Raw genomic sequence first — 27,548 nt, 5'->3', positions numbered from 1 at the left:
AGATGACAGGTCACAATTCATTGAAAACAATTGGAGATATATGATACAAAGAACAAAAATTAAACACATTTTAATATCTGCCTATAATCTGTCCAGTAACCCAGCAGAGAGAAGCATGCGAGAAATTGGGAGATTGTATAGAACACACTGCAGCCATAAACATACATCCTGGATTGAACACACTGCAGATTTTGAAGATGTTATAAATACTTTACAACAATCAACTACAGATTTTTCCCCTTTCGAAGTTATGTTTAGTAGGAAGCCACCAAATTTCATAAATGAATCCATAGATTTCCCAACTTGTACACCCATTTCAGCCGAGGAAAGAGAAGAAATTGTTAAGAACATAATGAAGAAACAAGGTGACACTAGGAAAAAGAAACATGAAAACAAAGTAAAAAACACTCAGATAAATCTTGGTGACTTGGTCCTTGTTAAAACTCATGAATGATCAAAATTACTCAGTTACAAACATAAGAAATTCTTCTATATTAACATTGGACCCTTTGAAGTAGTTGAAATCCCCCATCCCAATGCACACAGACTGGTATATCCTATGTCCAGAAAACTCTGAGCTTTGAGAAATATTACTGCCTTGAAACCTTACATCCAAAAAACTTAGTTTTCAAAATTTGCAGAAGATAAGTAGGGGATCTCAAGATCTGTCTAGGACACTTCAGTGGATATGTCACTAACTCTTCTTCCTATCCTGTCACTACTTTGTAAAAAGTTAGGTAGTATCTTCAACTGTCTTAGATTTTGGGTAATGTGTAGTTAACATTTTGAGAGAGGGAAACATATATTTTGAACAGAAACATTGGTGAACAGTCATTTTTGACAGTAAACAGAAACATAAAATCTATACAACACTGATTATGTAAAATTCAGAGAGTTAACACCTATTTTATTATTTTCTGAGTACAAAAGTAATGCAGGAGGATGTTTTTCTGTTTGTAGTGAAGAAGAAAAAAAAAGTTTTTCGATTATACCAGAAAGGTAAGGTAATGGAATTTTACAAAATGTACAAGTATATCAAATTAAGTTGAACACCCTGAGTAACCAGTAAACATGAAAGTGTAAAAGGTTGCATAATTGCACGAGCAATGAGATTCGTACACAGTGTCTACCCAATTTTTGGTAAATTTTGAGGAAGTGTATGGTGCATATAGCTATTAGTAGAAGACCACACCTGAGATATTTAGTGTCATGCACTAGTTTTCAAAGTGTTTGTATAATGTAACAAGTGAAAGTACAGTTGCATAGTGGAGTGAATTTGAAAGTAATGAAGTGATTGTAGGGGGTGTTACCTTTCTGAACCTTAAGTTGAAGTAACGTGATTGTATACAGTAATGAGTTGTGCAAACAATGCAGTGATTACATACAGTAAAGTAATAAAACATGTAAATAGTGTAATGTCTGTTCCTGTTGTTAGATGAAAAGCTATACGAGTTGTGAAGTCTGCTGCTATGTGGTGTCATTTTGTGAGGTTGATCTGTTGTGTAATATGAAGCAGGTGATTTTTTAGGTAATTGTTACTATGGAGTATTTAGTGGTGTAATGAGGTGATATTATGAAGACATGAGATGAAGTTATTAAATTGATACAATGAGGAGATATTTGATGTATTTAATGAAGTGTTGATGTATTACTGATGTAATGAGGGGAATAAAGTAAGGTAGGGACTGGTTAGGGAACCTGTCTTTTCTTACTGTGGAGAAAGTTTATGAAAGACACACATAGTCAGCAAGGTTTGTAATGCAAGCTGCTTTTGATTTGAAGTAACAGATGCAAGTAAATACTCAGTTATATTTATGCAGAAAGGCTGATTCTATGTGAAGTGTGACATCTTTTGTAATTAGGCAAAATGTCAGTAATCTGTACACTGAAAAGTGATTAAGCACCTTGTTAGTAATTAAGGTGAAGATCATGACAATTGAAAATAGGAAGTAAACTGGAGAACATTTTTACTGAATTAACAACTATACCTAGATAGCACTACATACTTGTACACTGTTAAAAGATAATGAGAAGGAAAACTGTTTACTTCTGAATTTATGAAATTTTTTATACTTACACCGAACCATATAAGGTAAGTCAGGATGACACATCTGAACACTTGATGGTTGATGTACTCAGTATTCAAAAGGCTTTATGAATTGAAGTATGTATTGTAACAGACTATACACTTGAGACATATAACAGTTTCATTACTGTTTCTGAAAATATGATGAGAGATGGGAGTTATTTTGTTCTTTTCTGAAAACATGATGAGGTATATACTAAGTTTTTAAAACATTGTACCCCACATGGGGAACTCCATACTGAATTTGTCTTGTGCTTGATGTGCACCAAGTGTTACAACCATACAGTGACTTATTGAAACATGTAGTGATCAACATTTATCTGTACAGAAATTGTAGTTTTTAAGTGTTTCAACACAACCATATTCCATGCATTGACTTGTAAATATCTTAGCGCTATTACATATTTTCTTTATATTTTGTTATTTATGTAACCAACTATGAATATGGGGTTGATTATTGAAAGATACTAATAGGTACAAAGACTACTTTGCCATTGAATACTATACTCACACCCCATAAACATAGCATAACATTTTATCATTATGTAAATACCTTGAAGATACTGTCTGATAACTAGTAATATATGTATGCTATTCTTTGTCTTTGAACTACTTGTAAACAGTGCAGAGTGCACCATGCAATTTTATGTAGATGTCTATGACACACAACTCTGAAACAAACAAATCCTATTTTCACTGAAGTGTGTACAAGCTATCAGGAGAGTTATTGAAATCTGTGCACACTTGTTTCCCAAAATTTGATACATAATATCATCTGTGTACAGTATACAATCTTGTGTATTACCTAAGTGGACATTTTCCAATTGTATCTAGTTTTAAGTGAATTTTCAACCAGAAGTGGTATGTAAATTTCAGACAACCCCATGATCTGGGAAGGACATTTTCATTTTTGTGCTTTAAGTGTTAGTTACATGACATGTTTCTATGGACATTCACCATAGTGCTTATAAATATAAGTTATTTCATTGATGTTGTATAGTATCCTCAACCATGAGTTGAACCAAATTGATAGTGAATGTAGCTGTGTGTTTAAACACGCTACATGTTATCCTCAACTGGATTTGAACTTAAATTGTCATAAAGAACTTTTGGTTATGTAACAGATTTTACCATATGGTATTCCCAATTGAAGATGTGCCATGTTAACACACTGGGCTTATAACTGCACTGCTATACACATAATCTACTATCCTGGAACTGAGTATGCTTATATGGTACACAGAAATTTATCAAATGCTTTGACATTTTAGTAGTGTCTATGCTGCACACAGTATTTCATGAACTATTAACAGTGTAAATGCTATTGTAAGCCTTGATAGTGCCAAAAAGGCACAGAGGACTTGCTTCTAAGATATGGTATCACATTTTTTAGTAGTGAAATTCGTATCGTAATCTACAATATCGCAAGTGGTATTATATTTTACAGTTATGTTGAAAGTAACAGAAAAGACTGTTTTCAAAATAGTATTAACTTTTCAAAAATTGAGTAATTTTAGGAAGACAAGTGTATAAGAGAACAAATCATTTATCTTATTATTTTCTGCATCCAAGTTAAAATTTGCTGATTGTTGAGCATTAGTTTTAGTCTTGTTACTCCCAATACATTAATATTTGCTATACAGTTTCTGTCTTAGTATGAGTACTTTTTTAATATTACTAATTAGTATTTGTACAAAATTCAACAGCATAGTTACTTTTGACAAAATCTAATTGTTTTGCTAGAAGTAACCTTTTTCAAAAATTTCTTTTCAAGATGAGTTAGTATTTGCTTTTGCCTAAGGGTTTGCCAGGCATTCTTTTCACTTAACTTCAAATCAATTAAGAAGTCATTTTGACATTTCTCTCTTTTTTTGAAATGCAGATTCTGAGAGCCTTGTTTATCTTGAAATTTTCTCATGAAATATTTCATATATGTGATTAGGGAACTTTGGATTTTGAAGCTGATACACTGTGAAATGTTGTAGGAAATACCCTAGGAGCTGTGTCCACTCCTAAAAAAATCATCAAGACCATCAGCAGTATGAAGAACCATCGGACATCACCCTCCAATTCATTGCACACTAAACGAATCCTTTTACCAGCTGTCAGCTATTCAGGCCACAGAAACCTATGATGATATTTCGTAAACACTTGTTTTCCTGCATGTTCTGCTTTTCAAATTTGTAAACATTGTGCACACCTGTGAGACTTTCCTCGCAGTGGAATGCGAGCGAAACTATCAGAGGGTGTGTAACATGCAATAGCCCGTTTGGATCATGTATATTCTCAAATTTAGGATATTACCCTTTTTTTGACCATATTTGAAATGTTTTAAGCTCCAACTGTATAGTAGTGTATGTTGTGCTAACACAATTATAAAATTTTCTGTGACATCTATAAAATTAATTTATCTAAAAAAATTCACATGGGAAAAAACACATTTAAAATCTGATACTGAGTACTAAGCTCATTTAACAAACTAAAAATGCCTAACTAAAAAGAGAAATACAAAAAATAATTATTTCAAGATTTTAAACATGGCTGCAGCAGCAACTGTTAAAATTCTTCACAATAAAGGATGGCAGCCAAAAACAGTTGCAGGATAGAATTTTTTTTATTAAAATTCTTGACCAAGGTTTCGGTACATATAAATATACCTTCATCAGAAGTAAAACTTCCTGAACAGAAAGACACATTCATTAGAAAAGCCATATCAACGAAAGTGAGAAACAGAAGCTTAAATAACAGTGAAATTGCTAAAGTAATACAGGCACACAATCTTTAGTACTTACTAAAATTACATCATGCACTGGAGAATAATAAAACAATTATGCCAAAAGGCGTCGTCAGTAATTAAAATATCATCTCCATTTGTATAACATGTGTAATGGGCACAGGATCAAAGCGAACAGTTTAACAATGTTACTTTGCCTATGAACTATTGAGACACGAGTGTGAAGGCACTAAGGCAGATTGTTTCGCTGAGAGAGGGCACTTGCATGTGCCAGACTCGCGCATATTACAATCCATAAATACATACATAAGCGCATCAAAAATTATTAAAGGTTGTGTTAATTCAAACTTTGTCTTAATAAATAAAGCGTATCACGCCAATTATTTATTTATTTATTTATTTATTTAAATAAAGCGTATCACGCCAATTATTTATTTATTTATTTATTAAGACAAAGTTTGAATTAACACAACCTTTAATAATTTTTGATGCGCTTATGTATGTATTTATGGATTGTAATATGCGCGAGTCTGGCACATGCAAGTGCCCTCTCTCGGCGAAACAATCTGCCTTAGTGCCTTCACACTCGTGTCTCAATAGTTCATAGGCGAAGTAACATTGTTAAACTGTTCGCTTTGATCCTGTGCCCCTTACACATGTTGTACAAATGGAGATGATATTTTAATTACTGACGACGCCTTTTGGCATAATTGTTTTATTATTCTCCAGTGCGTGATGTAATTTTAGTAAGTACTAAAGATTGTGTGCCTGTATTACTTTAGCAATTTCACCGTTATTTAAGCTTCTGTTTCTCAATTTCGTTGATATGGCTTTTCTAATGAATGTGTCTTTCTGTTCAGGAAGTTTTACTTCTGATGAAGGTATATTTATATGTACCGAAACCTTGGTCAAGAATTTTAATAAAAAAAAATTCTATCCTGCAACTGTTTTTGGCTGCCATCCTTTATTGTGAAAAATAATTATTTTATAAAAATCTCGTTAAATTGAAGCCTGTGATTAAAAAACAAATTTCATAAAATTACTGTACCATAAAAAGATAAAATATTTGTTTATGTGAATATATATTATCATAATTGTTCTTGATGCTGTTGAGTGAATTTCATTTTCTGTAAATTATTTTCAATTTAATGTTCTACGTTTAGATCTTAGTATGACTATATCTTTACTGATGTACTTAAGAATGGTGTTAACTGTGTGTGAGTTTGTGTTGTGTGTTTTCTGGCAAGAAGGAAGGAAGGAGTGATGTAATTTTTTTCTGTTGTGCTCAGTTATTGGACAAATTGTAAATTCATGTTGTGTATAAATGGAATGAGTGAATATTGTAATTAATGGCAGCCAGGCATCTATGACTATTAAATATGAAAATTACATACGAATCAGTTTGACGTCAATGTTATACAAGAAACACGTCAACCTATTAGGTTTCCAGAGCTATAAGAGATTCTGGGTTCCAGACAGAAGAAACTCGAGCAATGGATTAAAGGAGACCTCAAAAAACAAGATGAGTATTTTTTCTTTAAAAGTACCACTAGACCCGGCCAATATTTTTTACTCCACGGACATTTATTACAATTAATGGTCACCCGATTGAGAAAACAAAGGAGGTTGTTAAACTGTCACTGGACTGTGGTAAGAGGTAGTGGGTATGTGTATTGGATAAGTCTTGAGCGTGGGTTGATCACAAGAGAATGACCCATGACTCCATGAGGTGCAGGATCAGGAGCTGGATTGCAGCTGGGCTGGACTAGAATTTTCTGTAGGTTGGTGATCAAGGAAACACTACTCTGTGTGATGGTGGGATTTTGAGTTGGATATTCCTCATCTCAGGGCATTATGAGAGGTAATTGAAGCCTGGGTGGTGGATGTGGTCGATCTATTCACCGTCAGGAGGATACTAGGTGTCAGAGGAGTACTGGTCTGTGGCTGGCTAACAGGGTTATTGGTGTCAGAGGAGGAAATGACACAGATCTATTTATGGATAGGATACTGTCTGTCATTTAATGGTCTCATAACATTATTGGTATATTTCATGCTACATCCATGGGTGGCAAGGCTGTAAGGAATAGACTTCTTGATATGAAATGGGCAACAGCTGTCAAAACAGAAATAGTGTTGTCTGTTGGTGCATTTGATATGAACAGATGTAATTATGGACCCATCTGAGAGGTGGAGGTTGACGTCTAGCAAGGGGGCTTATAGAGTTCAGAAGAACCAGATGATGTGGATTTGGGAGTAAGTGTTGAGGTTATGGATGAAAGAGCGAAGGTTGTCCCTGCCATGCAACCAGATCATGAAAATGTCATGAGTGATTCTGAACCAGACAAAATGTTTTAGGAATTGACTGGATACAAAGGATTGCTCTGGACAGTCCAAAAATAAGTCAGCATAAGGTGGTGCCTTCTGAGCACCCATGGCAGTACCAAGGGCTCGTTTATAGATTTGGCCTTCAAAAATGAAATAACTGAGGGTCAGTATGTGGTTGGCCCACAGGATTAGGAAAGAGGTGGTGAGTCTGGTACCAGGAGAAAGTGGGGAGATGTAGTGTTCCATGGCTGCAGGGCCATGGGAATGGGGATGACGATGTATAAGAGGATGTTGCAGCCACAGTGAAGAACAGGGAGCCTGGAGTTAAAGAGACAGGAATTGTGGAAATGTGGTGAAGGAAGTGAATACAGTCTTGAATGTTAGTTGGAAGGTTGTGCACAACAGTGTGGAGGTACTGGTCAACAAAAGCAGAGATTTCTTCTGTGGGAGCTTTGTACTCAGCCACAATGGGACAATTGGCAGGGAGACCTGTGAGGTCCTGTTTGCGGCATTTGGGCAGTAGGTAAATGGTAGGAGTGCAAGGAGTTGCTGGTGTGAAGTGGGAATTGGATAGAGATGTCAGGTTTCGGAATGAACCTAAGACCTTTAGGAGTTTGTGGAAGTCCTTTAGGGCTCTTGGGATAAGTGAAGTTGGACTCAGTGGAAGAGATTTAGGAATGTAAAGAAAGACTAAGTTAGAAATGTTACCAGTAGATGACTGGTAGGAGGTGGGGGGGGGGGGGGGGGGAGGGGAGGTGGATCTCATTGGGAGGAAGATCAGAAATGCTTCAAACAAGGTTCTATGTGGTATTTTGGTTGACTGTTGTCAGTGGGGTGTGCAGCAAAGAAATTTTGCCACTGTATATACAATGGGTAAGGGAAATGAGGTAATTTACAAGTCCAGCAAAGTTGAACATAATTTTGGGCTAAAGATGAGGCATTTAGAAAGTACTAGGACTTCTGCAGAGGTCAGAATTCTAGCAGTGCTCAGTGATGAGTGCTCATGAGCTGTGTTTCTCATGGAGCATGGAGGAAGATTTAGGGGATGTGGAAGGTGGAGTAAGTCAGCAAGGGATGGTCATGGAGCTATGAGGGGTTGACAGGGGGATTGAATCAGAGTGGTAGGCTCTTTATTGGCTAGAGGTGTTCCCATCTTGGCATAAGACAGGAGTAGCTGGGACAACCTCCTTGCATGGTGCTGCGAATGCTGTTCAGCTGCTGTAGGCAAGAGTTTATATTGCAGTGACAGCATTCAGGAAGTCGTGGTCACAGAGTAAAAGGATTTTGAGAAAGGAGTAGATGCAATCAAGTATGGTACAAGCTTGGATTGTATTATTATGAAGAACCAGACTGGTGTGGGTGATGGGTTGAAGAAACTAACAAAGGTAAAGGTTGTTGGTATATGATGGGACACAGCAAGAAACACCAATCTTAATGATTAGCGCATTACATAGAATACCATGTGCCAGACAGGATTTCTGAAAGAGGATGTTTACTGGAGTTTCGCTATGGAAAATAAAGAGTTTTCAGAATTGGCAGAGATAGTATGAGCAGGGATTGTTGATTAAGTTGTATGGACACAAAAGGGATGACTGAAAAAGACAGGTGACAGCTGGTTAAAAAAGGTTGAAAATAAGTAGGTGAAAATTTATGGTTGAAGGATTATACCAGTAATGGAAATAATTGGTGGGTAGGCCTACTTTATAGGGAACTATGTGGGAAGTTCAAAGCAAGATCACAAAGTGTTATAGAGAAGCAATAAGTACAGCTAACATGTCTTAAGAAGATCCCTGACAGTTCTTAGCATTAATGCTGTTGCCAGGTTTCAATTACGAAGTGCTAAAGGCTGCAGGCAAAAAGAGTAACACTGAAGTGTTGCCATACAGGAGACACATAACCTTATATTAACATGCACCATCATACAATGGGATCGTAAACAAACAAGCGTGATTGACTAACAGTTAAGATGGGCAACACAAGTCGCTACTGTGTTAAAAACAGAGCTGGAATTAAATGTTTGAAAAGCGGGTGTCACCGCGTTAGCAGGGAATCGTAGTGCGGCTGTTGTTAGTGTGGAGGGCTGTTAGAATAGAGGGCATTCAAATTGCTTAACAGAGGAAGGCCAGTGCATATTTTGAAGGCAGTTACTGTAGAGGAGAATAAAGTATAGACATGTTAAGGAATAAAGCATGGAGAAATGAGTTGCAAGTATGTAAATAATGACACTAACAATGGTAAAAAGGGATGGGAAGGAAGACAGCCAAATCAGCAATGTTTAACAACATGGAAATCCCTGGATGGAATAAACTGTAAAATAAAGGAAAGGCAAACACTCACCTATAGCTAACTGAGGTGTGGTGCATAGAAACATATGACAGAAAACAGTATTCATATTAGGTTTCAAGCTCTTGCTCTTTCTTTAGCAAAAATCTACACATTGACACATACAGCCATCAAAAACACACACACTGTGCCACAGTGAGACTGACTGGTGTCAATTATTGAGAGAAGTTGCCTTGGTAAATGGAGATGGGAAGGATGGTAGGGAAGCATACATGAGGTGAGGTGGAATAAGTGTGAGCTGGATATTTTGACAGATTACTCAGAGTCTGCAGAACAAGATGAAACTGAGCTAGAATAGATAGAGATGTGGAAGGGACAGAAAGAAAGGGATGGGAGGAAAGTAAGGATGGTGGAGATGAAGGGGAAGGAGGAAGGGAGAAAGGGAAAGGAATGAGAAAAGGGGTAATTGGAGGGGAGAGAGAAAAAGAGAGAGAGAATGCCCATGTGGGACAGGTGGGAGGGGTGGGAACAGTGGTAGGAGAAGACAGTACTTGATGTGAATGGGGAGGAAATTGTGTGAATAGAGTGTAACATGAGACAGTGGAAAACAGGTTAGCATAGGTTTAGGTCTGTAGGATTGAGAGAGAGCAGCATATGCTGGAAAGACAATTCCAACACACATAATTCAGAGAAACTACCGCTGGGAAGGAAAACCCAAATGGTTCACATAGTGAAGCACCTGTTGAAGTCATGGATCATTCCTTTGTAGTTGGCCCAGATTCAAGCTCTGTCTCATACACCCATCCATCACCTCCTGCTGCAGCCCAGTCCCAGGAAGTTCCTCACTTGTAAATGGCAGAGCTACATGTGAATGCAGCCACTTCAAACATCAGGTTATACTGCAGTCACTGTGCAGCATTGTCTGTGGGCATGACAAGTATTAGCTGTCTACTCACACGTATGGCCACCACCAAACTGTGGCAAATTGTGAACTTGACCATGCATTAGCCAAGTATGCAGTGCAGCACAAGGCAAATGACTTCAAAAGCTACTTCACTATGTGCACCATTTGAATACACCCTTTCAGCATAACTTGCTGTGAACTACACTGGTGGGAATTGTCTCTTCAGCACATCTTGCATCCTCAAAATTCTCCTGGTGTAAACCTCTGCATCACCATCCCTCTTCCCTTCTGTCTTCTGTTCACACCATTCCCTCACTGTCCAGATCATGTATTGCCTTTTCCTACCAATCCCCCCCCCCCCCCACCCCACATGGAATCTCTCTCTCTCTCTCTCTCTCTCTCTCTCTCTCTCTCTCTCACACTCTCACTCTCCCTTCCCCCTTTCCCCCATTTCCACACCTTCACCCCTTTACCTTTATCTCTTCCCATTCTCTCTTTCACTTCATATCCAGCTTGCTCTGCTTTCCTCCCCTCTCTTCCCCCTCCCCCTCTCTATCTGTCTCTTACATGCTCTTGCCTGCAAACTCCTTTTGTCTTGTTGGGCAACCTCTGGGTCATCTGTCAAAAGACCTGAAAACCAGCTTCACATTATCCAACTACCTGTTCCTTGTCTTGTGCATCTTTCTCTACCCTGTCCCCACTTTCATCTACCAAGACAACTGCTCTCAGTAACTGATAATCAACATGTCTCATCATGGCCATGGGTGTGTGCGTTTATGTGTCACTTTGTGTACTTTTTCTAGAGAAACAGCAAGAGCTCGAAAAGTAGTGTGAACACTATTTTCTGTTGCATTTTCCTATGCACTGCATATCAGTCAACTATAGGTGAGTGACTGCCTTTCCTTTATTTTACGTGTTATTCCATTCAGGAATTTCTATTGTTGTTATAAATTTATATTTGAAGCTAACAAATAACTCTTTTCTTTCTGTTGCCAGTCTGCATTTTATATCCTCTCTACTTCAGCCATTGTCAGTTATTTTACTGACAAAATAGCAACACTTTTCAATCAGTTTCAGTGTCTCATTTTCTAATCTAACTCCCCTAGTATAAACTGATTTAATTTAACTGTATTCCATTATTCTTGTTTTGCATTTTCTGATATTCATCTTTAAGCATATTTCCTACATTATCCAATCAGTTAAATTGATCTTCCAAGCCTTTAACTGTCTCTGATATGATCACAATATCATATGTAAACATTAAAGTTTTTATAATTCCCTCTGAAGTTCAATTCCTTTTCCAAACTCTTTGGTTTCCTTTACTATTTGCTCGTTGTGCAGACTGTTCTGCCCATTGACTTTCTTCTGTTCAAGTTGCAGATAACCTTTTGTTTCCCATATTTTATCCCTATTATCTTCAGATTTCTGTGCATGATTCCTGTCAATGATGGCAAGAGCTTCATATATCTCCGAATACATTAGAAACAGAATTATCTTAACTTTGTTTTATTTTGTAAGATAAGATATAGGGTCTCTCTTACCTTATGTGTTCTTACATGCCTTGAGGACCCAAACTGATCTTACTCAAGTTTAGCTTCTACTAATCATTCTGTTATTTTATAAATAATGTGTGTTAGCATCTTATTAAACTTTTGGCTCTGTAATATTCACACCTGTGTGCACCTACCTTATTCTAAATAGAATTATTATTTTTGAAGAGTGAAGGTATTTCAGCTCTGTGATATATCTTGCATACAAGTTGGAATAGTTTCACCATGGCTGGTTCTCCCAGGAATCTCATCAGTTTTGTGGGAATGTTATCTGATTTAGGTGCCATGTTTTAACTTCAGCATTTCTGTGCTTAATTCTTCTTGCAGTATCACATTTCCCCTCTCATCTTCACCTACTTCCTCTTCCCTTTCCACAAAATTAACTTCAAGTTTTTTCATTTGCATTGTTCATCTATATGTTCCTTGCACTTTTCTTTACATGCACTTTTTCCCAATTGAGCTATTGATACTCATACAGCTGCTTCTCTTTCCTCCAAAGATCTGCTCAATTTTCCTACAGGCTGCATCTACTTACAAGAAAGTTTTTATGATGTGATAATATGATGCATATTCCATTGACATATTTTATACCATTTCAAGATGTTCAGAACACATATAACCTGAGTTTATATTTCATGAAGAAAATGTTTGCGGATTAATTCTCACATCTGAAGGTGACAATAAGTTGCTGAAACCAGTAAAGCAGTAATCAGACAATCTTGACGTAATAAAGTATTATATGAATATTTATAAGGTCACATGCTTCCCTATGACAATATGTCAGTTTAAAAAAAAAAAATATCTGAAACCTTCTGGAGTCCCAAGGTGTCTGAAAAAATATAACCTTCTCTCATTATTATTAAACCAACTGTTTGTGAGGATTAACTGTACCGTTCAAGATCCTTCCAGGTGGCTTTACCTTTCAGTTCTCCTCCCCCCTCCCCCCCCATCCCCTTCCCCCCAAGGCTATCTCCTACTATTTTTCATTATCTTCCTTTTTCTACTATTGGATTCTAGTCCCTTATCATAATTAAATTTGCATCTCCCATAAAAATCTGACTAATTTCTTTTCCATCATCATACATTCTTTCAGTCCCTTCACCATGCTGCAGTATGTATGTATATATATATATATATATATATATATATATATATATATATATATATATATATATATATATAATGGAAGGAAACATTCCACGTGGGAAAAATTATATATAAAAACAAAGTTGAGGTGACTTACCGAACAAAAGCGCTGGCAGGTCGATAGACACACAAACAAACACAAACACACACACAAAATTCAAGCTTTCGCAACAAACTGTTGCCTAAGCAGGAAAGAGGGAAGGAGAGGGGAAGACGAAAGGAAGTGGATTTTAAGGGAGAGGGTAAGGAGTCATTCCAATCCCGGGAGCGGAAAGACTTACCTTAGGGGGAAAAAAGGACAGGTATACACTCGCACACACGCACATATCCATCCACACATACAGACACAAGCAGACATATTTAAATATGTCTGCTTGTGTCTGTATGTGTGGATGGATATGTGCGTGTGTGCGAGTGTATACCTGTGCTTTTTTCCCCCTAAGGTAAGTCTTTCCGCTCCCGGGATTGGAATGACTCCTTACCCTCTCCCTTAAAACCCACTTCCTTTCGTCTTCCCCTCTCCTTCCCTCTTTCCTGATGAGGCAACAGTTTGTTGCGAAAGCTTGAATTTTGTGTGTGTGTTTGTGTTTGTTTGTGTGTCTATCGACCTGCCAGCGCTTTTGTTCGGTAAGTCACCTCATCTTTGTTTTATATAATGTATTTACTATATAGTTCGTAGTAGTCACCTGTTTTCCTGTTTTCTTGTTCATTATTAGTGTTCCATGTTTCTTAAAAAGATGAAACTTTCATTATTAAATTGTGCCTGATAATGCAGAAATCTAATGATGTATAATAGGCAATCACTTTAAATTTCTGTATGTAATACAGCAGAAAGAATCTTTTAGTTATTAAAACTGTTGTAGCATTACATTCTTGCAGTTAAGGCATTACTCATTTTAATATTTCTTACCCATGACCTGGACATTCAGCTTGCTCCTCGAAGTTTGGCCATCAGGATTGGAAGCCACACACACATATCCAGCATTATCACTCTTGTGTATATTTCTTATTACTAATGTGCCATTTGGAAACACAAGATGTCTATGGTTTTCAGGTAAAGCCTTTCCTAAAAAAAAAAGGGGACAGTATGAACAACTTATTTCATATTTCATAATAAAGATAAGTTAAGTGATATTTATTGAATGTAGCATGCAAGAAATGTTGAGGAACTACCTATACTGCAAATCTAATTACACACTTGGTTTAGATTGTTGCTCATATTATACCATCAAAAGTCATTTTTTTAAAAACTGGTACCAGTGGGATCTCTGTGACAACTTACACTTTTTACCTTGCCCTTTTCTATGTATAATTTGCTAGGAGACAATCTGACACCAAGGGAATGCTCTGTAAATGAGTCTTAAAGCTGTAACACAGCCAGTCACACTAGTTAAAGCAGCAATCCCTAGCTGATCACAGTTTCTGGAAAAGCTTTTATTTAGAATTGGCAGCTGCAACAATCATGCACAGTTAATTTAAAAAATAAAAAAAACATCCATGTGTGGTTGGGTGTAAATCTACATAACAAACTTTAAGCAGTTCACAATCCATGAGCACCATTTTTCAGTTTATGTGTGGTCAGATATCAAAGACGACTAGTTAATGGGACAACACCTGTTGTCACACACACTGAGAGAGAAGTGCAGAATAGAGGGAGGGGGAGTGTGTAGTTCTTGCAGAACGTAATGTCAGAGCTGTTACACAAAATTCCTTTGCAGAGACAGAGTGAAATATTGTGCGTGCATAATGAGGAGCCAGCCATTAGATATTCTGGCCTGAAATTGATGTTGTATGTTTTCCAGGACAGGATGGAGGAGCCTGCGTCCGTCTGTCCCATGAGGCACAATAGAACATTGCTTAAGGGACTGAATACTACGAGAATCTCTGGTTTATATGTTTATAGCAGTGCTTAGTTTCTAAATGTTTAGGTGCCAGAACACACCTCTACAACCATACATTTTCCTTGCCCACTCCCCTCTGCTCATCAGCCATAAAAATCACTCGGTCAAATTTTTATAAACCTGTGAGTAATTTTGCAATGAGATATCAGGTTCACAAAACTCTGCTCGATACTGAGGGTTGTGAAACATAATTTCTTAGATTCAAAACAATAAAAACACAAGATATAATATAAACAAGAGGTGCTACTATCTATCCCTGTAGCAGTGTCATTGTGACCCTAGTTCTCTGCTCAATATGTATCGGCACTAGCAGGTGGTGTTGCATGCTAGTCTTGTACAGGGCAGTGAAACAGGTAAAATTTTCAAAGTCCCAGAATGAAGCTATCTCTCTACATTACAACACGAGGCAGCCACAATGAAAACATTTCATAACCAGGACTGGTTCAGAGCAAGCCACAACATCAGCATTTCTGGCAAGCCACATAGCAGGGTTCAGCAGAATGTAGTCGGTCAGAGCAGGTAAACAGCTCATGTCATCTTTAAGGCTAAGGCAAATGCAACAAATGGTAGCAAGAGCTTTTATGAACCAATTCTATACTATAACAAACTTGCTAAACAAGCACAGCACAAGAAAAACTGCTGATGCCTCGGTAATAGCAAGCTCTATGCAGTCATGATGAATGATGATGTATAAACATCAGCCACTACTTCACTCCGTAAATACCCCAGCAGTTTAGCTCATAGGGCAGTCGGTCAGATGGATCAATGGTGTACATAATGTTAGCACTCAATTCCCTGACTGCAACAAAGTGATATCTGGCACAAATCTGCTGTAGATTTCCTGTGCGCTATGGAGAATAACACCTGCCACTGGGAGGCGTTGGGTTGTTTGGGGAAGGAGACCAGACAGTGATGTCATCGGTCTCATTGGATTATGGAAGAACAGGGAAGGAAGTCGGCTGTGTCCTTTGAAAGGATCCATCCTGGCATTTGCCTGGAGCGATTTAGGGAAATCACGGAAAACCTAAATCAGGATGGACAGAGGTGGAATTGAACCATCACCACTGGGAGGATTAGCTACCTCATAACAATCACTGGTCATGGAATTCAACAACACAGTCTTTCCCTGTCACAGATTGGAGTACTTAGAGGCCTTTTTTACCCATCATGATCAGGAAATCAACGTTTCTAACATTCCAGTTAACCGAATAGCTCATACCTGGATGGCAGGCCAGTATCATCCCAAGTTCGAGTCTTGGCCCGGCATACAGTTTTAATCTGCCAGGAAGTTTCAGTATCATCAAACTTCTCGGCTATAGGATAACTGTCATCAGGGTACGACGGATGACGAAGAAAGGTGGTGAGCTGGAGTGGACAGGGCACTTCCCAAGTCAGCATGTGTAAGTTCAGCATATGTGCCGCTACCATCCACCACTTCAGCATCATGATACAGCCAGTGCTGGGGCCTCAACAAGTGGAGATTCAGCTGCCTTGAGTGGGCTGAATGCCGCTTACAATGCGATTCCTCAGCAGGCATTGACTGACAATACCAACCATGACTCAAGATGCTACCTGTATTTTCATGGAAATAAATAAATAATTCTGAATCTTCATGCACTGCGCCCACCAGTGACCACAGGTCACTACCACCCTTCCAAGGAAAACTGGCAAGGAGTGAACTGGGAGAGTGCCTTCTGACACAGAACCAGCCCTACTTACGCCCTCCCAATAGTCACCTCTTACAAAATTGGTGTCAGGAAGTGGTCCTGCTTCTGACCTTGCAGCATCTACATCAGAAGGTACAAAGGATTTCGTACAGAGCCACACCGGCAGTTACAAAAATTGTGGGGTGAGTCACTGAAATGCTTTGTTTCTCACACAAGTATGTTTTGGTGGTGATCATGTCCAGAATAAGAAATAGTGTTCAGAGCTACTTTTTACAAAGCCCGTTATCTGAATTTAAGGGAAATTGTAGTAACAGGGTGCCGGCCGCGGTGATCTCGCAGTTCTAGGCGCTCAGTCAGGAACCGCGTGGCTGCTACGGTCGCAGGTTCGAATCCTGCCTCGGGCATGGATGTGTGTGATGTCCTTAGGTTAGTTAGGTTTAATTAGTTCTAAGTTCTAGGGGACTGATGACCACAGATGTTAAGTCCCATAGTGCTCAGAGCCATTTGAACCATTTAGTAACAGGGTGTGTACGTGGACAAGAAAAAAAAGATTCTGGATTTTTCCCGAATTTCCCAGTTTTTCTGGGGTGAAGATACATATTTTTCGGGTGTAGATACACTTTCTCCATGTTAAGTGACAATACACTTTCCCTCGGAACTGTATAACTTATCAATCTTTTGAATGGTAAAGGTTTTATATACCAGCGTAAAACTTCCAGGCACTTTAGGAAACGAAACCCAGCAAAAAATAATGCGTTTTGGAAAGATCTTTGATGTGCAGCAACATGTACGCTGCAAGTTTCCGAAGCACTGAAATCGAAATTGTGACGCTCGTCTGTCAGCCAATCATAGTTTATGTTACTTTGTCTCGCCAGTAAATTAAAGCAGTTATTGAGAGTATAGGGCATGTGATGTAGTCAGCTAATAGGAACATCACTGTCAATTACCATTAACACACAAAAACGAAAGTTCAAGGTTTACATAAATAAACATACAGTATAGCTATAAGAAAAGCTGAGCTTTCACGTATAATATAGGTCTTTTTAGCGTATGTTAATCCTTTAAGATATATCAAATGCAAATGTAAGCCTACTGGTAAAACTTGAAGTAATGGCATAAATGGCTGGTCTTCAGGGCCCAAAATTTTTCCAAGCGGCTGGTGCTGGAAGTGTTAAGGTTTGAATGAGAGTCAAACGCTCTGTGATTTAAGAAATTCATCACATAGTCTCACACCTAACATAATTTATCTTCCGTAAAAATAAATTTACTTTGAAAGTAACGCTTCTCAAACCACCGTTCATAATATTTTCCTGAGAGTTGTTTACGAATTTTAGATTCGTTTGGTTGCCAGAGAGCACCAGGAGACATGATTACTGCACATGAGCAGCTGCGATGACGTAGCTCAAAGTACATTAGAATTTCGCTTGGTGGCGACTTCAACATAGACTTTTTTTTATGGTTCACTGCAATACTGTTAAGTAGCATTTCCATTGAAGTTTACATCCACACAGCACTGCAAAAAGCTTGTAATAAAGAATAGGTACAATTTTCTTGCAAGAATTAAAAAGAAGGCTTTTATACACCAGAACTAAGAATAATAAGCTTTTCATGACTTTCTCAAACTGTATAAAAATTAAAAACGTTACTTGCGACGAAACCAGTTCCCCCTGAGCAGCCTTAGCGTACGGATCTCCGTGCCGGCACGTTCACAGGAGCTCAGTCCGTCAGTTCGCCTGATAATGGCGACATGTATGATCGCCGAAATATTGTGCCCGTTGGACATTGTAGACTGGCAGTACACCCGTGGATATTTTGATTATCAAATACGCCGGGAGAAACTCAAGAATCACAGTTTATATTCTACTCCAGGAATAAATACAAAGCCTTGTGGAGAGTTACAATGATAAAACACGGTGTGCTTCCAGTCTATAATTTACTGACGAATAGCGTTCTGTAAATTTAAGCCCTAAATAACACATATTAAGGAATAACGTCAAGCCTAGAGAAGGGAACAGACAAGTTCAGAAACAAGTCTTGTGATGGAGAAACACTGTGTTTCGCGGAAGACAGATACATATGAATTCTGCTAAACCTTTTCAGTGTGGTATTCGGGAAGCCAATTCTCTTGGCGTACCGTTGCTGTATCGTCTCATGTTTGGTTCTTTATTATGGCATACTGCCGTATGTACCAGAAGATGAAAACGTGCACTTGAAATTCAGCGAACAGTTGAAACTAGCTAATAGTTTTGGAATGAAACTCTCCATTCCAAATAAATTTACTGCCTCTGCGGAAAAGATTAATAAAAACCAAATTTCTTTAGCAAACCGAAAAAAATAACTTCATTGTTCTTCAAAGCGATTAGTGCTTGATTGCCAGTAACGTGGACACAAAATAAAATCAGCAAACTGGAACTAATAACATATTTTAGTTTTCCGTAATTATATGAATGTATTTTAATTCATTTGATAGCTCCCAGCCACAGAAATCCGTTTTGTTTTTATTTGACGTGAGAGTTGTAAACGAAGGAAGAAAAGCAAAATCACGAAACGTAAAAGCGGGTTACGTGGAGACCATTCCAACTTCGACTGCTCTGCGCACGCGTGAATCTTGCTGCTTGCAGGTACTGCGTATGCATTTAACAGTCACACTACAAGAATCTAGAAGTAGAAGGTGCCGCCGATACGCGACTTCATCTCTGCTCATGAATCACCGGCCATTGCTCAAACGACCCTAGTTGAAATTGTCATGAAGCCACGTTCATGGAAAGCAGTTTTTTGTTACGAAGTATTGCCCACTCTTCGTCCTAAAGCCTTTGACACATTTTGTTGTTTGCGGACGCTTGTGTCCACTGCGTTTTATTGTTGTAAATGGCGCATTTTCTTTGCAAGTTTTATATTGGTGTTTTTCTCTCGTTTATGATATATTACTACAATATTATACTGCAGTAGCGGGCTAAAGTAAAATTCTTTTATAGACTACTAATTCTTACCAGTCAAAATTACAAAAAATTAACTCGAAACTAAAACAATGAAAAATTCTTCCGGATGAGAAAATTCGCGGATTTTTTCCGGATTTCCCTTTGTCCAGTAGTAAAGTGTTTTTGTACTGGTAGATTGTAAAATTTGTAACTTGTCTAGACACATAACGCATGGTGATAGGCTTATTCCTAAAAAATGACTATGAGCACTATGGGACTTAACATCTTAGGTCATCAGTCCCCTAAGGACATCACACACATCCATGCCTGAGGCAGGATACGAACCTGCCACCGTAGCAGACCCGCGGTTCCGGACTGCAGCGCCTAGAACCGCACGGCCACCGCGGCCGGCAGGCTTATTCCTGTCATACATTCCACTTTCAGTATGGTCATGCAAAAGAGAACTCTGTTAAGTGTCATTGGGTGTCGATGAGACGAAGTAATTGGAAAATTTGATATTCGTTGTAGTGTATATCGTGTGTGGTGTGAAAGGCTTACTACGGCAGAAAAGAAAACTGCACAAACGCGAGCAGCTACTGCAGCAGACACGGTATCGGCTCTGACAAAACAGGTTACATTATTACGTAGTCAAATGGGAGGTCCTTCACAATCATGTCCTAATGATTTAAAATCAATTTTGGCAATACCTTTCCCATCCGCGAATCCTGTAACGGCTAGTCTTATTTCCTCTTTTTCTGGCAAAACGTCGGAGTATGTCACTATGTTTTATTCAGGATGTGTTATCCGCAGCCAGCTTGTGCAACTGGTCTGAACGAACATCACTGCACATTGCCAAACTGCGCATGTCAGGTGAGGCTAAGACATACTTCTTGTACCATGAGCTTTTGAGTTTAGTTTAGTTATGTCACGTTCCACAGATCATTTTCAAGATTATTTTATCGATGTGACGTGGAACAAGTCAGATTACAAGACATATATACACACATGTTGTTGTTGTTGTGGTCTTCAGTCGTGAGACTGGTTTGATGCAGCTCTCCATGCTACTCTATCCTGTGCAAGCTTTTTCATCTCCCAGTACCTACTGCAACCTACATCCTTCTGAATCTGCTTAGTGTATTCATCTCTTGGTCTCCCTCTACGATTTTTACCCTCCACGCTGCCCTCCAATACTAAATTGGTGATCCCTTGATGCCTCAGAACATGTCCTACCAACCGATCCCTTCTTCTGGTCAAGTTGTGCCACAAACTTCTCTTCTCCCCAATCCTATTCAATACTTCCTCATTAGTTATGTGATCTACCCATCTAATCTTCAGCATTCTTCTGTAGCACCACATTTCGAAAGCTTCTATTCTCTTCTTGTCCAAACTATTTATCGTCCATGTTTCACTTCCATACATGGCTACACTCCATACGAATACTTTCAGAAATGACTTCCTGACACTTAAATCAATACTGGATGTTAACAAATTTCTCTTCTTCAGAAACGCTTTCCTTGCCATTGCCAGCCTACATTTTATATCCTCTCTACTTCGACCATCATCAGTTATTTTGCTCCCCAAATAGCAAAACTCCTTTACTACTTTAAGTGCCTCATTTCCTAATCTAATTCCCTCAGCATCACCCGACTTAATTAGACTACATTCCATTATCCTTGTTTTGCTTTTGTTGATGTTCATCTTATATCCTCCTTTCAAGACACTGTCCATTCCATTCAACTGCTCTTCCAAGTCCTTTGCTGTCTCTGACAGAATTACAATGTCATCGGCGAACCTCAAAGTTTTTATTTCTTCTCCATGAATTTTAATACCTACTCCGAATTTTTCTTTTGTTTCCTTTACTGCTTGCTCAATATACAGATTGAATAACATCGGGGAGAGGCTACAACCCTGTCTTACTCCCTTCCCAACCACTGCTTCCCTTTCATGTCCCTCGACTCTTATAACTGCCATCTGGTTTCTGTACAAATTGTAAATAGCCTTTCGCTCCCTGTATTTTACCCCTGCCACCTTTAGAATTTGAAAGAGAGTATTCCAGTCAACATTGTCAAAAGCTTTCTCTAAGTCTACAAATGCTAGAAACGTAGGTTTGCCTTTCCTTAATCTTTCTTCTAAGATAAGTCGTAAGGTCAGTATTGCCTCACGTGTTCCAGTGTTTCTACGGAATCCAAACTGATCTTCCCCGAGGTTGGCTTCTACTAGTTTTTCCATTCGTCTGTAAAGAATTCGTGTTAGTATTTTGCAGCTGTGACTTATTAAGCTGATAGTTCGGTAATTTTCACATCTGTCAACACCTGCTTTCTTTGGGATTGGAATTATTACATTCTTCTTGAAGTCTGAGGGTATTTCGCCTGTTTCATACATCTTGCTCACCAGATGGTAGAGTTTTGTCAGGACTGGCTCTCCCACGGCCGTCAGTAGTTCCAATGGAATATTGTCTACTCCGGGGGCCTTGTTTCGACTCAGGTCTTTCAGTGCTCTGTCATACTCTTCACGCAGTATCATATCTCCCATTTCATCTTCATCTACATCCTCTTCCATTTCCATAATATTGTCCTCAAGTACATCGCCCTTGTATAGACCCTCTATATACTCCTTCCACCTTTCTGCTTTCCCTTCTTTGCTTAGAACTGGGTTTCCATCTGAGCTCTTGATATTCATACAAGTCGTTCTCTTATCTCCAAAGGTCTCTTTAATTTTCCTGTAGGCAGTATCTATCTTACCCCTAGTGAGATAGGCCTCTACATCCTTACATTTGTCCTCTAGCCATCCCTGCTTAGCCATTTTGCACTTCCTGTCGATCTCATTTTTGAGACGTTTGTATTCCTTTTTGCCTGTTTCACTTACTGCATTTTTATATTTTCTCCTTTCATCAATTAAATTCAATATTTCTTCTGTTACCCAAGGATTTCTACTAGCCCTAGTCTTTTTACCTACTTGATCCTCTGCTGCCTTCACTACTTCATCCCTCAAAGCACATGAAGAGTGCTAATATTGATATTACTGAAATTTTTAGTTCTACACGTGCAACTACATTTAGAGGTACAATTTTCTTTTTTTTTTTTTTACCAGTTATGAAACAAACTCGTCCATGGAATAGAAGGAGTTGTCCAAAAGAAATGATTTTGAGCTAGATTTAAAATTTGATCTGCTACCTGCCAGACACTTTATGTTGTTGGGCAAATGTAAAGTAACCACAAAGTTGGTAATAGCTAAAGCAAGGGAACAAAAAACAAAATATTGCTCGTTTCTTTCGAGAAAAGTTAAGTAATTTCAGAAAATTGCCAAATGAGATTGTGGAAGCGTTTTCGAACAGGATACGCAAGCTGAACACCCAACCTCCGAGTTGAGTAAGAAACCGGATGCTGCTGGAGTTTTATTTGGAAAGGCTGAGGATCGGGCGCTGGATGTGTTCATAAGGGGAATTTCTGCAGAATTTTCTCGCACAGTGAGAATGGAGAATCCGCAAGGTGTAGCAGAAACGTTGCAGGTAACCAGCTATCCGCAAGAGACAGAATGTGCTACTTAGTCACGGAATAATCAGAAAATGTTTGTGTCGAAGAAAGCACGTTACCGCTGCGAAAGAATGAATTCCACCGAACTTTTATAGGACATAATCGAGAGATCAATTCGTGCTCAAAATTCTGCACCGGCAACACATGCACAACTACGGACGACTATAGAGGCAGCACGGCTCAGTACTTCTGCAGGGGACTTCCAACGACTTGTTGAGTCCAAGCCACACTACACTACGCTGGACAGAAGTAGACCCAAGACGATATTAGGAGGTATCCCGCGAACTTTGTCACTTCCGTGTACAGTATATTTAATCACCAGGAAACCACAGTATCATGAGTAGAATGTTCCAAGACCATTACCAGGATCTAAGCTGGGTGGGGGCCAACTCACGTTAGTTTCACAGTGTCTGATGAATGACGAGATAGTTTTGAGGTTTCACTTTTCTTCAGACGGAAACTGAACTGATACATCTACATCTAGAAGGCTACTCTGGAATTCACACTTAACTGCATGCAAGAGGATTTTTTAATCCGCTTTCAGACTATTAGCCTACGTTGGACCCTCGAAAGCGTGCGGGAAGAAAGAACACTCAAATTTTTCCGTGCGAGCTCAGGTTTGTCTTATTTCATTACGATGATCATTTCTCCCTTTGCAGGCGGTATAAACAAAATGAAAAGCGTTCGGAGGTGAAAACTGGTGACTAAAATTTCATGAATAGATCTCGCTCCAACAAAAGACGCCTTTGATTTTATCCAAATTTGACGCGGCAAGTAAACCGAGAACTTTTTATGCAAAAGACGCCTTTGTTTTAATAATTGCCATCCCAACTAGCGTATTATATCAATCACATTCTCTCCCCCCTTTCGTGATAATACAAAACGAGCTGCCCTTCTTTAAACGTCTTCGATGCTCTGCATCAATTCTGTCTGGTAAGGATCAGAGAACGGACAAGGGTAGTGTAGGCACTTTCCTGAGTAGACCTGTTGCATCTTCTAAGTGTTCTGTCAATAAAACGCAGGCTTTAATTCGACTTCCCCACAACATTACGGTAAGTATGTGGTCGTTCCAGTTTAAGATGTTCTAATTGTAACCTCTAGATATTTAGTTGAATTGACAGCCTCTAGATTTATGTGATTTATCGTGTAGCCGAAATTTAATGGGTTCCTTTTAGAGCTCACGCGGTTGATCACGGGCGGGGACGCAAATGCTGCCCTCTCCTCTCGCGAAGGGTATGACCACGGAATGTTCTTGCATAGACGTGACTTGTTGATTCCAAATGGTGGTTCAAATGGCTCTGAGCACTATGGGACTTAGCATCTGAGGTCATCAGTCCCCTAGAACTTACAACTACTTATACCTAACTAACCTAGAGACATCACAGACATCCATACACGAGGCAGGATTTGAACCTGCGACCGTATCGGTCGCGCGGTTCCAGACTGAAGCGCCTAGAACCGCTCGGCCACACCGCCGGCGATTCCAAATGGTCTAACTACTTAAATTCTTATACGAGGAAGCTGTTTTCCCATTCTTTGAGTTACAAAATCACAGATTAGTATGAACAAATACACCCTTCACACTGACTACATTTTTCGACGAAAGACTGAAATGCAGCTGGAGGTTCGAATGCCTTGTGCACCTCACCAAACGATAGGAAGACGCGGGGAACAGCCGGTTGTTATGGAGAAGCATGCTAGAGCGCTCTGTAGCTTACTGTGTCAGTGTGTCTTATGGCATAATTCAAAGAGTACCATAAGCTTTAGAATTCATCGAAATTTGCAATTTCAGCTGGAATCGCCAGGGCGAAAAGGGTTAACTACGACTGGTTGCTATTTCTCCATGAATCGTCATCTTTGGAGTGATCAACAGCTTCCAGAAATGAGAATATGAGTAAAAGAGCAGTACTCTAAACCTGATGTTTTATTTATTTATTTAATATCTGGTTACCAGATGTTACGTTCTTACTTATTTATCCCAGTCTACACTCACATATTTGAAAATTCATGGTCAATTAGAACTGTGTACCGGATCGGGACTCTATCTCAGAATCTCTGCGATTCGTGGACAAATACGTATAAAATGTCAGGACTGGTTCTATATCTCCAGCGAGAAACGAATTCCGGTGTCGTAGCTAACCACAGAATTCTGTGAGTGGAAAAGCAATTTTAATATTTGGCGTTATGGCCTTTTCTTCTCACCTTTTTTTTCTTAATTTTTATTCTCGCTTCAACAATATTCTAAAAACCCAGTAGATAGTGCTTCAAATGAACGTAAAAACAATAGGCAGTAGTACAGACGGACTGAAGCACATACCGAGGGAGGTGGCGCAGTGGTTAGCACACTGGACTCGGGAAGACGGCGGTTCAATCCCGCGTCCGGCCGTCCTGATTTAGGTTTTCCGTGATTTCCCTAAATCGCTCCAGTCAAATACGTGGATGGTTCCTTTGAAAGGGCACGGCCGACTTCCTTCCCCGTCCTTCCCTAATCCGATGAGACCGATGACCTCGCTGTTTGGTCTCTTCCCCCAAACAATCTAACCCAAAAACAATCTGTTTACATCTAGGCACCGCGCCTTCGAAATACAGTCAGCTATGACCAAACCCAGCGTGAGGTGCCCAAGGTCAGTGCCGTTACAGCCCCGACGTTAAAGGAAAGAGGAGGCGGGAATGCCACATTAAATAATGTACTGAACCAAAAGAATGGGCAGCTTACAACAGGAGTAACTTTCCATAATAATTTAAAAAATCTTGGCCAAGCTTAAAAACATATTACACTGTTAAAACAAGGGGTACCAAATTGGTAGAGAATAACTGTCTAAGGCCCATAGAATTAGAAAAACAGCGGTTACATGAAAGAGTTACTAGATTACAATGAAATAAGTTAGCGAGCGGCGGCCCCTGCTGACCGCTTAGGCCTTTGGAATGAGGGAAAGAGCGCTTACGTGAAAGAGTTAAAAATGCCACCCTTAAATGTTTGAGAGGAGAGAAGCATTTTAATGACCACTGACGCTGAGTGAAAATAAAATACACAACTTTTTGTAGTTCTGTCTATGATTGGACATTGATAATAGTGAATTCTCAATCATACCATCGGAGCAACTTAATAGTTTGGGTCTCATTCATTCACAACCACGAAGACGAATGAAAACCAGAAAATTTCAGTCACAGTTAATAAAAGTTCACACAGTAACTTAGTGGCTCCATATGACGAGATACTCAACTTTGATATCCTCGAGGGTTGTTGCTTCAGAAAGTCACAGCGTTCGACGTTGTTGATGTACTAGATATCAAAGAAAACACCGAGTATATAACTTTTCTTGTTTTGTGCAATGATCGATTTGGATATACACTGAAGACATATATACATCTACATCTACATTTATACTTCGCAAGCCACCCAGTGGTGTGTGGCGGAGGGCACTTTACGTGCCACTGTCATTACCTCCCTTTCCTGTTCCAGTCGCGTGTGGTTCGCGGGAAGAACGACTGCCGGAAAGCCTCCGCGCGCTTGAATCTCTCTAATTTTACATTCGTGATCTCCTCGGGAGGTATAAGTAGGGGGAAGCAATATATTCGATACCTCATCCAGAAACGCACCCTCTCGAAACCTGGACAGCAAGCTACACCGCGATGCAGAGCGCCTCTCTTGCAGAGTCTGCCACTTGAGTTTGCTAAACATCTCCCTAACGCTGTCACGCTTACATTTCTTGTCTGACAAGAGTGTCGCACAAAAAGCTTCCTAAAGACAATAATGAAGACTCACTGAATGACTGACTCTCTCACTGCCTCTGACTGTCTCTCTTTTAAATGCCTCTTCCTCACTCACTCTTGTCGCTGATGCACAACTTCCTTTTATATAAAACTAAACAACTAAATACATTGTTAAATATAAGATTTACAAAAACAGATAAAAATCGTCAGATGATTTTCGTTACATACACATTATTTCATATACAATTTCAATGAGTTTTATAGTACAAGAATTAAAAAGGGTATTTTAATTAATTATAAACAAATCACTTTGAATAATCTATTGTTACCGGTGTTCTGGTTTGCTCTCAAATAGCACCAACCATTTTAAATAAGCATAGCGAATAAACAATGTAGCTTTTCAGAAATAGGGGACAAGTAAATTTTCAAGAATTTGTGGTGCAACATGACTGCACACGTCATATCACGAAATTTCAAAATTGGATTATTAACAAACGGCCTACTCCCCTCAGTTGCTAATATAAATCGGGTAACATATTAATCTGAAATTTACCCTGAGATAGTAAACTCGTTCGCACTAATCTTTTAAAAGGCAGTTTACTAGTAGAACTGGCAATGGCCTTGCCGCAGTGGACACACCGGTTCCCGTCAGATCACCGAAGTTAAGCGCTGTCAGGCGTGGCCGACACTTGGATGAGTAACCATCCGGGCCGCCATGTGCTGTTGCCATTTTTGGGGGTGCACTCAGCCTCGTGATGCCAATTGAGGAGCTACTCGACCGAATGGT

General features: G+C 39.1%; 1 protein-coding gene across 1 annotated transcript in view; it reads right to left on the bottom strand.

The window, feature by feature from the left end:
- The window catches only part of LOC126456165 (Down syndrome cell adhesion molecule-like protein Dscam2), a 358,605-nt gene that overhangs the window by 265,463 nt on the left and 65,594 nt on the right, over nucleotides 1-27,548 (bottom strand). The window contains exon 3 of the mRNA XM_050091919.1: nucleotides 13,939-14,094. Coding sequence (XP_049947876.1) covers nucleotides 13,939-14,094 — 156 coding nt within the window. The remainder of the gene's footprint in view (nucleotides 1-13,938; nucleotides 14,095-27,548) is intronic.

This window comes from Schistocerca serialis, chromosome 2, assembly GCF_023864345.2.
Source record: "Schistocerca serialis cubense isolate TAMUIC-IGC-003099 chromosome 2, iqSchSeri2.2, whole genome shotgun sequence".
In the NCBI taxonomy this organism is placed as follows: domain Eukaryota; kingdom Metazoa; phylum Arthropoda; class Insecta; order Orthoptera; family Acrididae; genus Schistocerca; species Schistocerca serialis.
The sequence above is the reverse complement of the archived record's forward strand: the minus strand, read 5'-3'. Positions and strand labels throughout refer to the sequence as shown.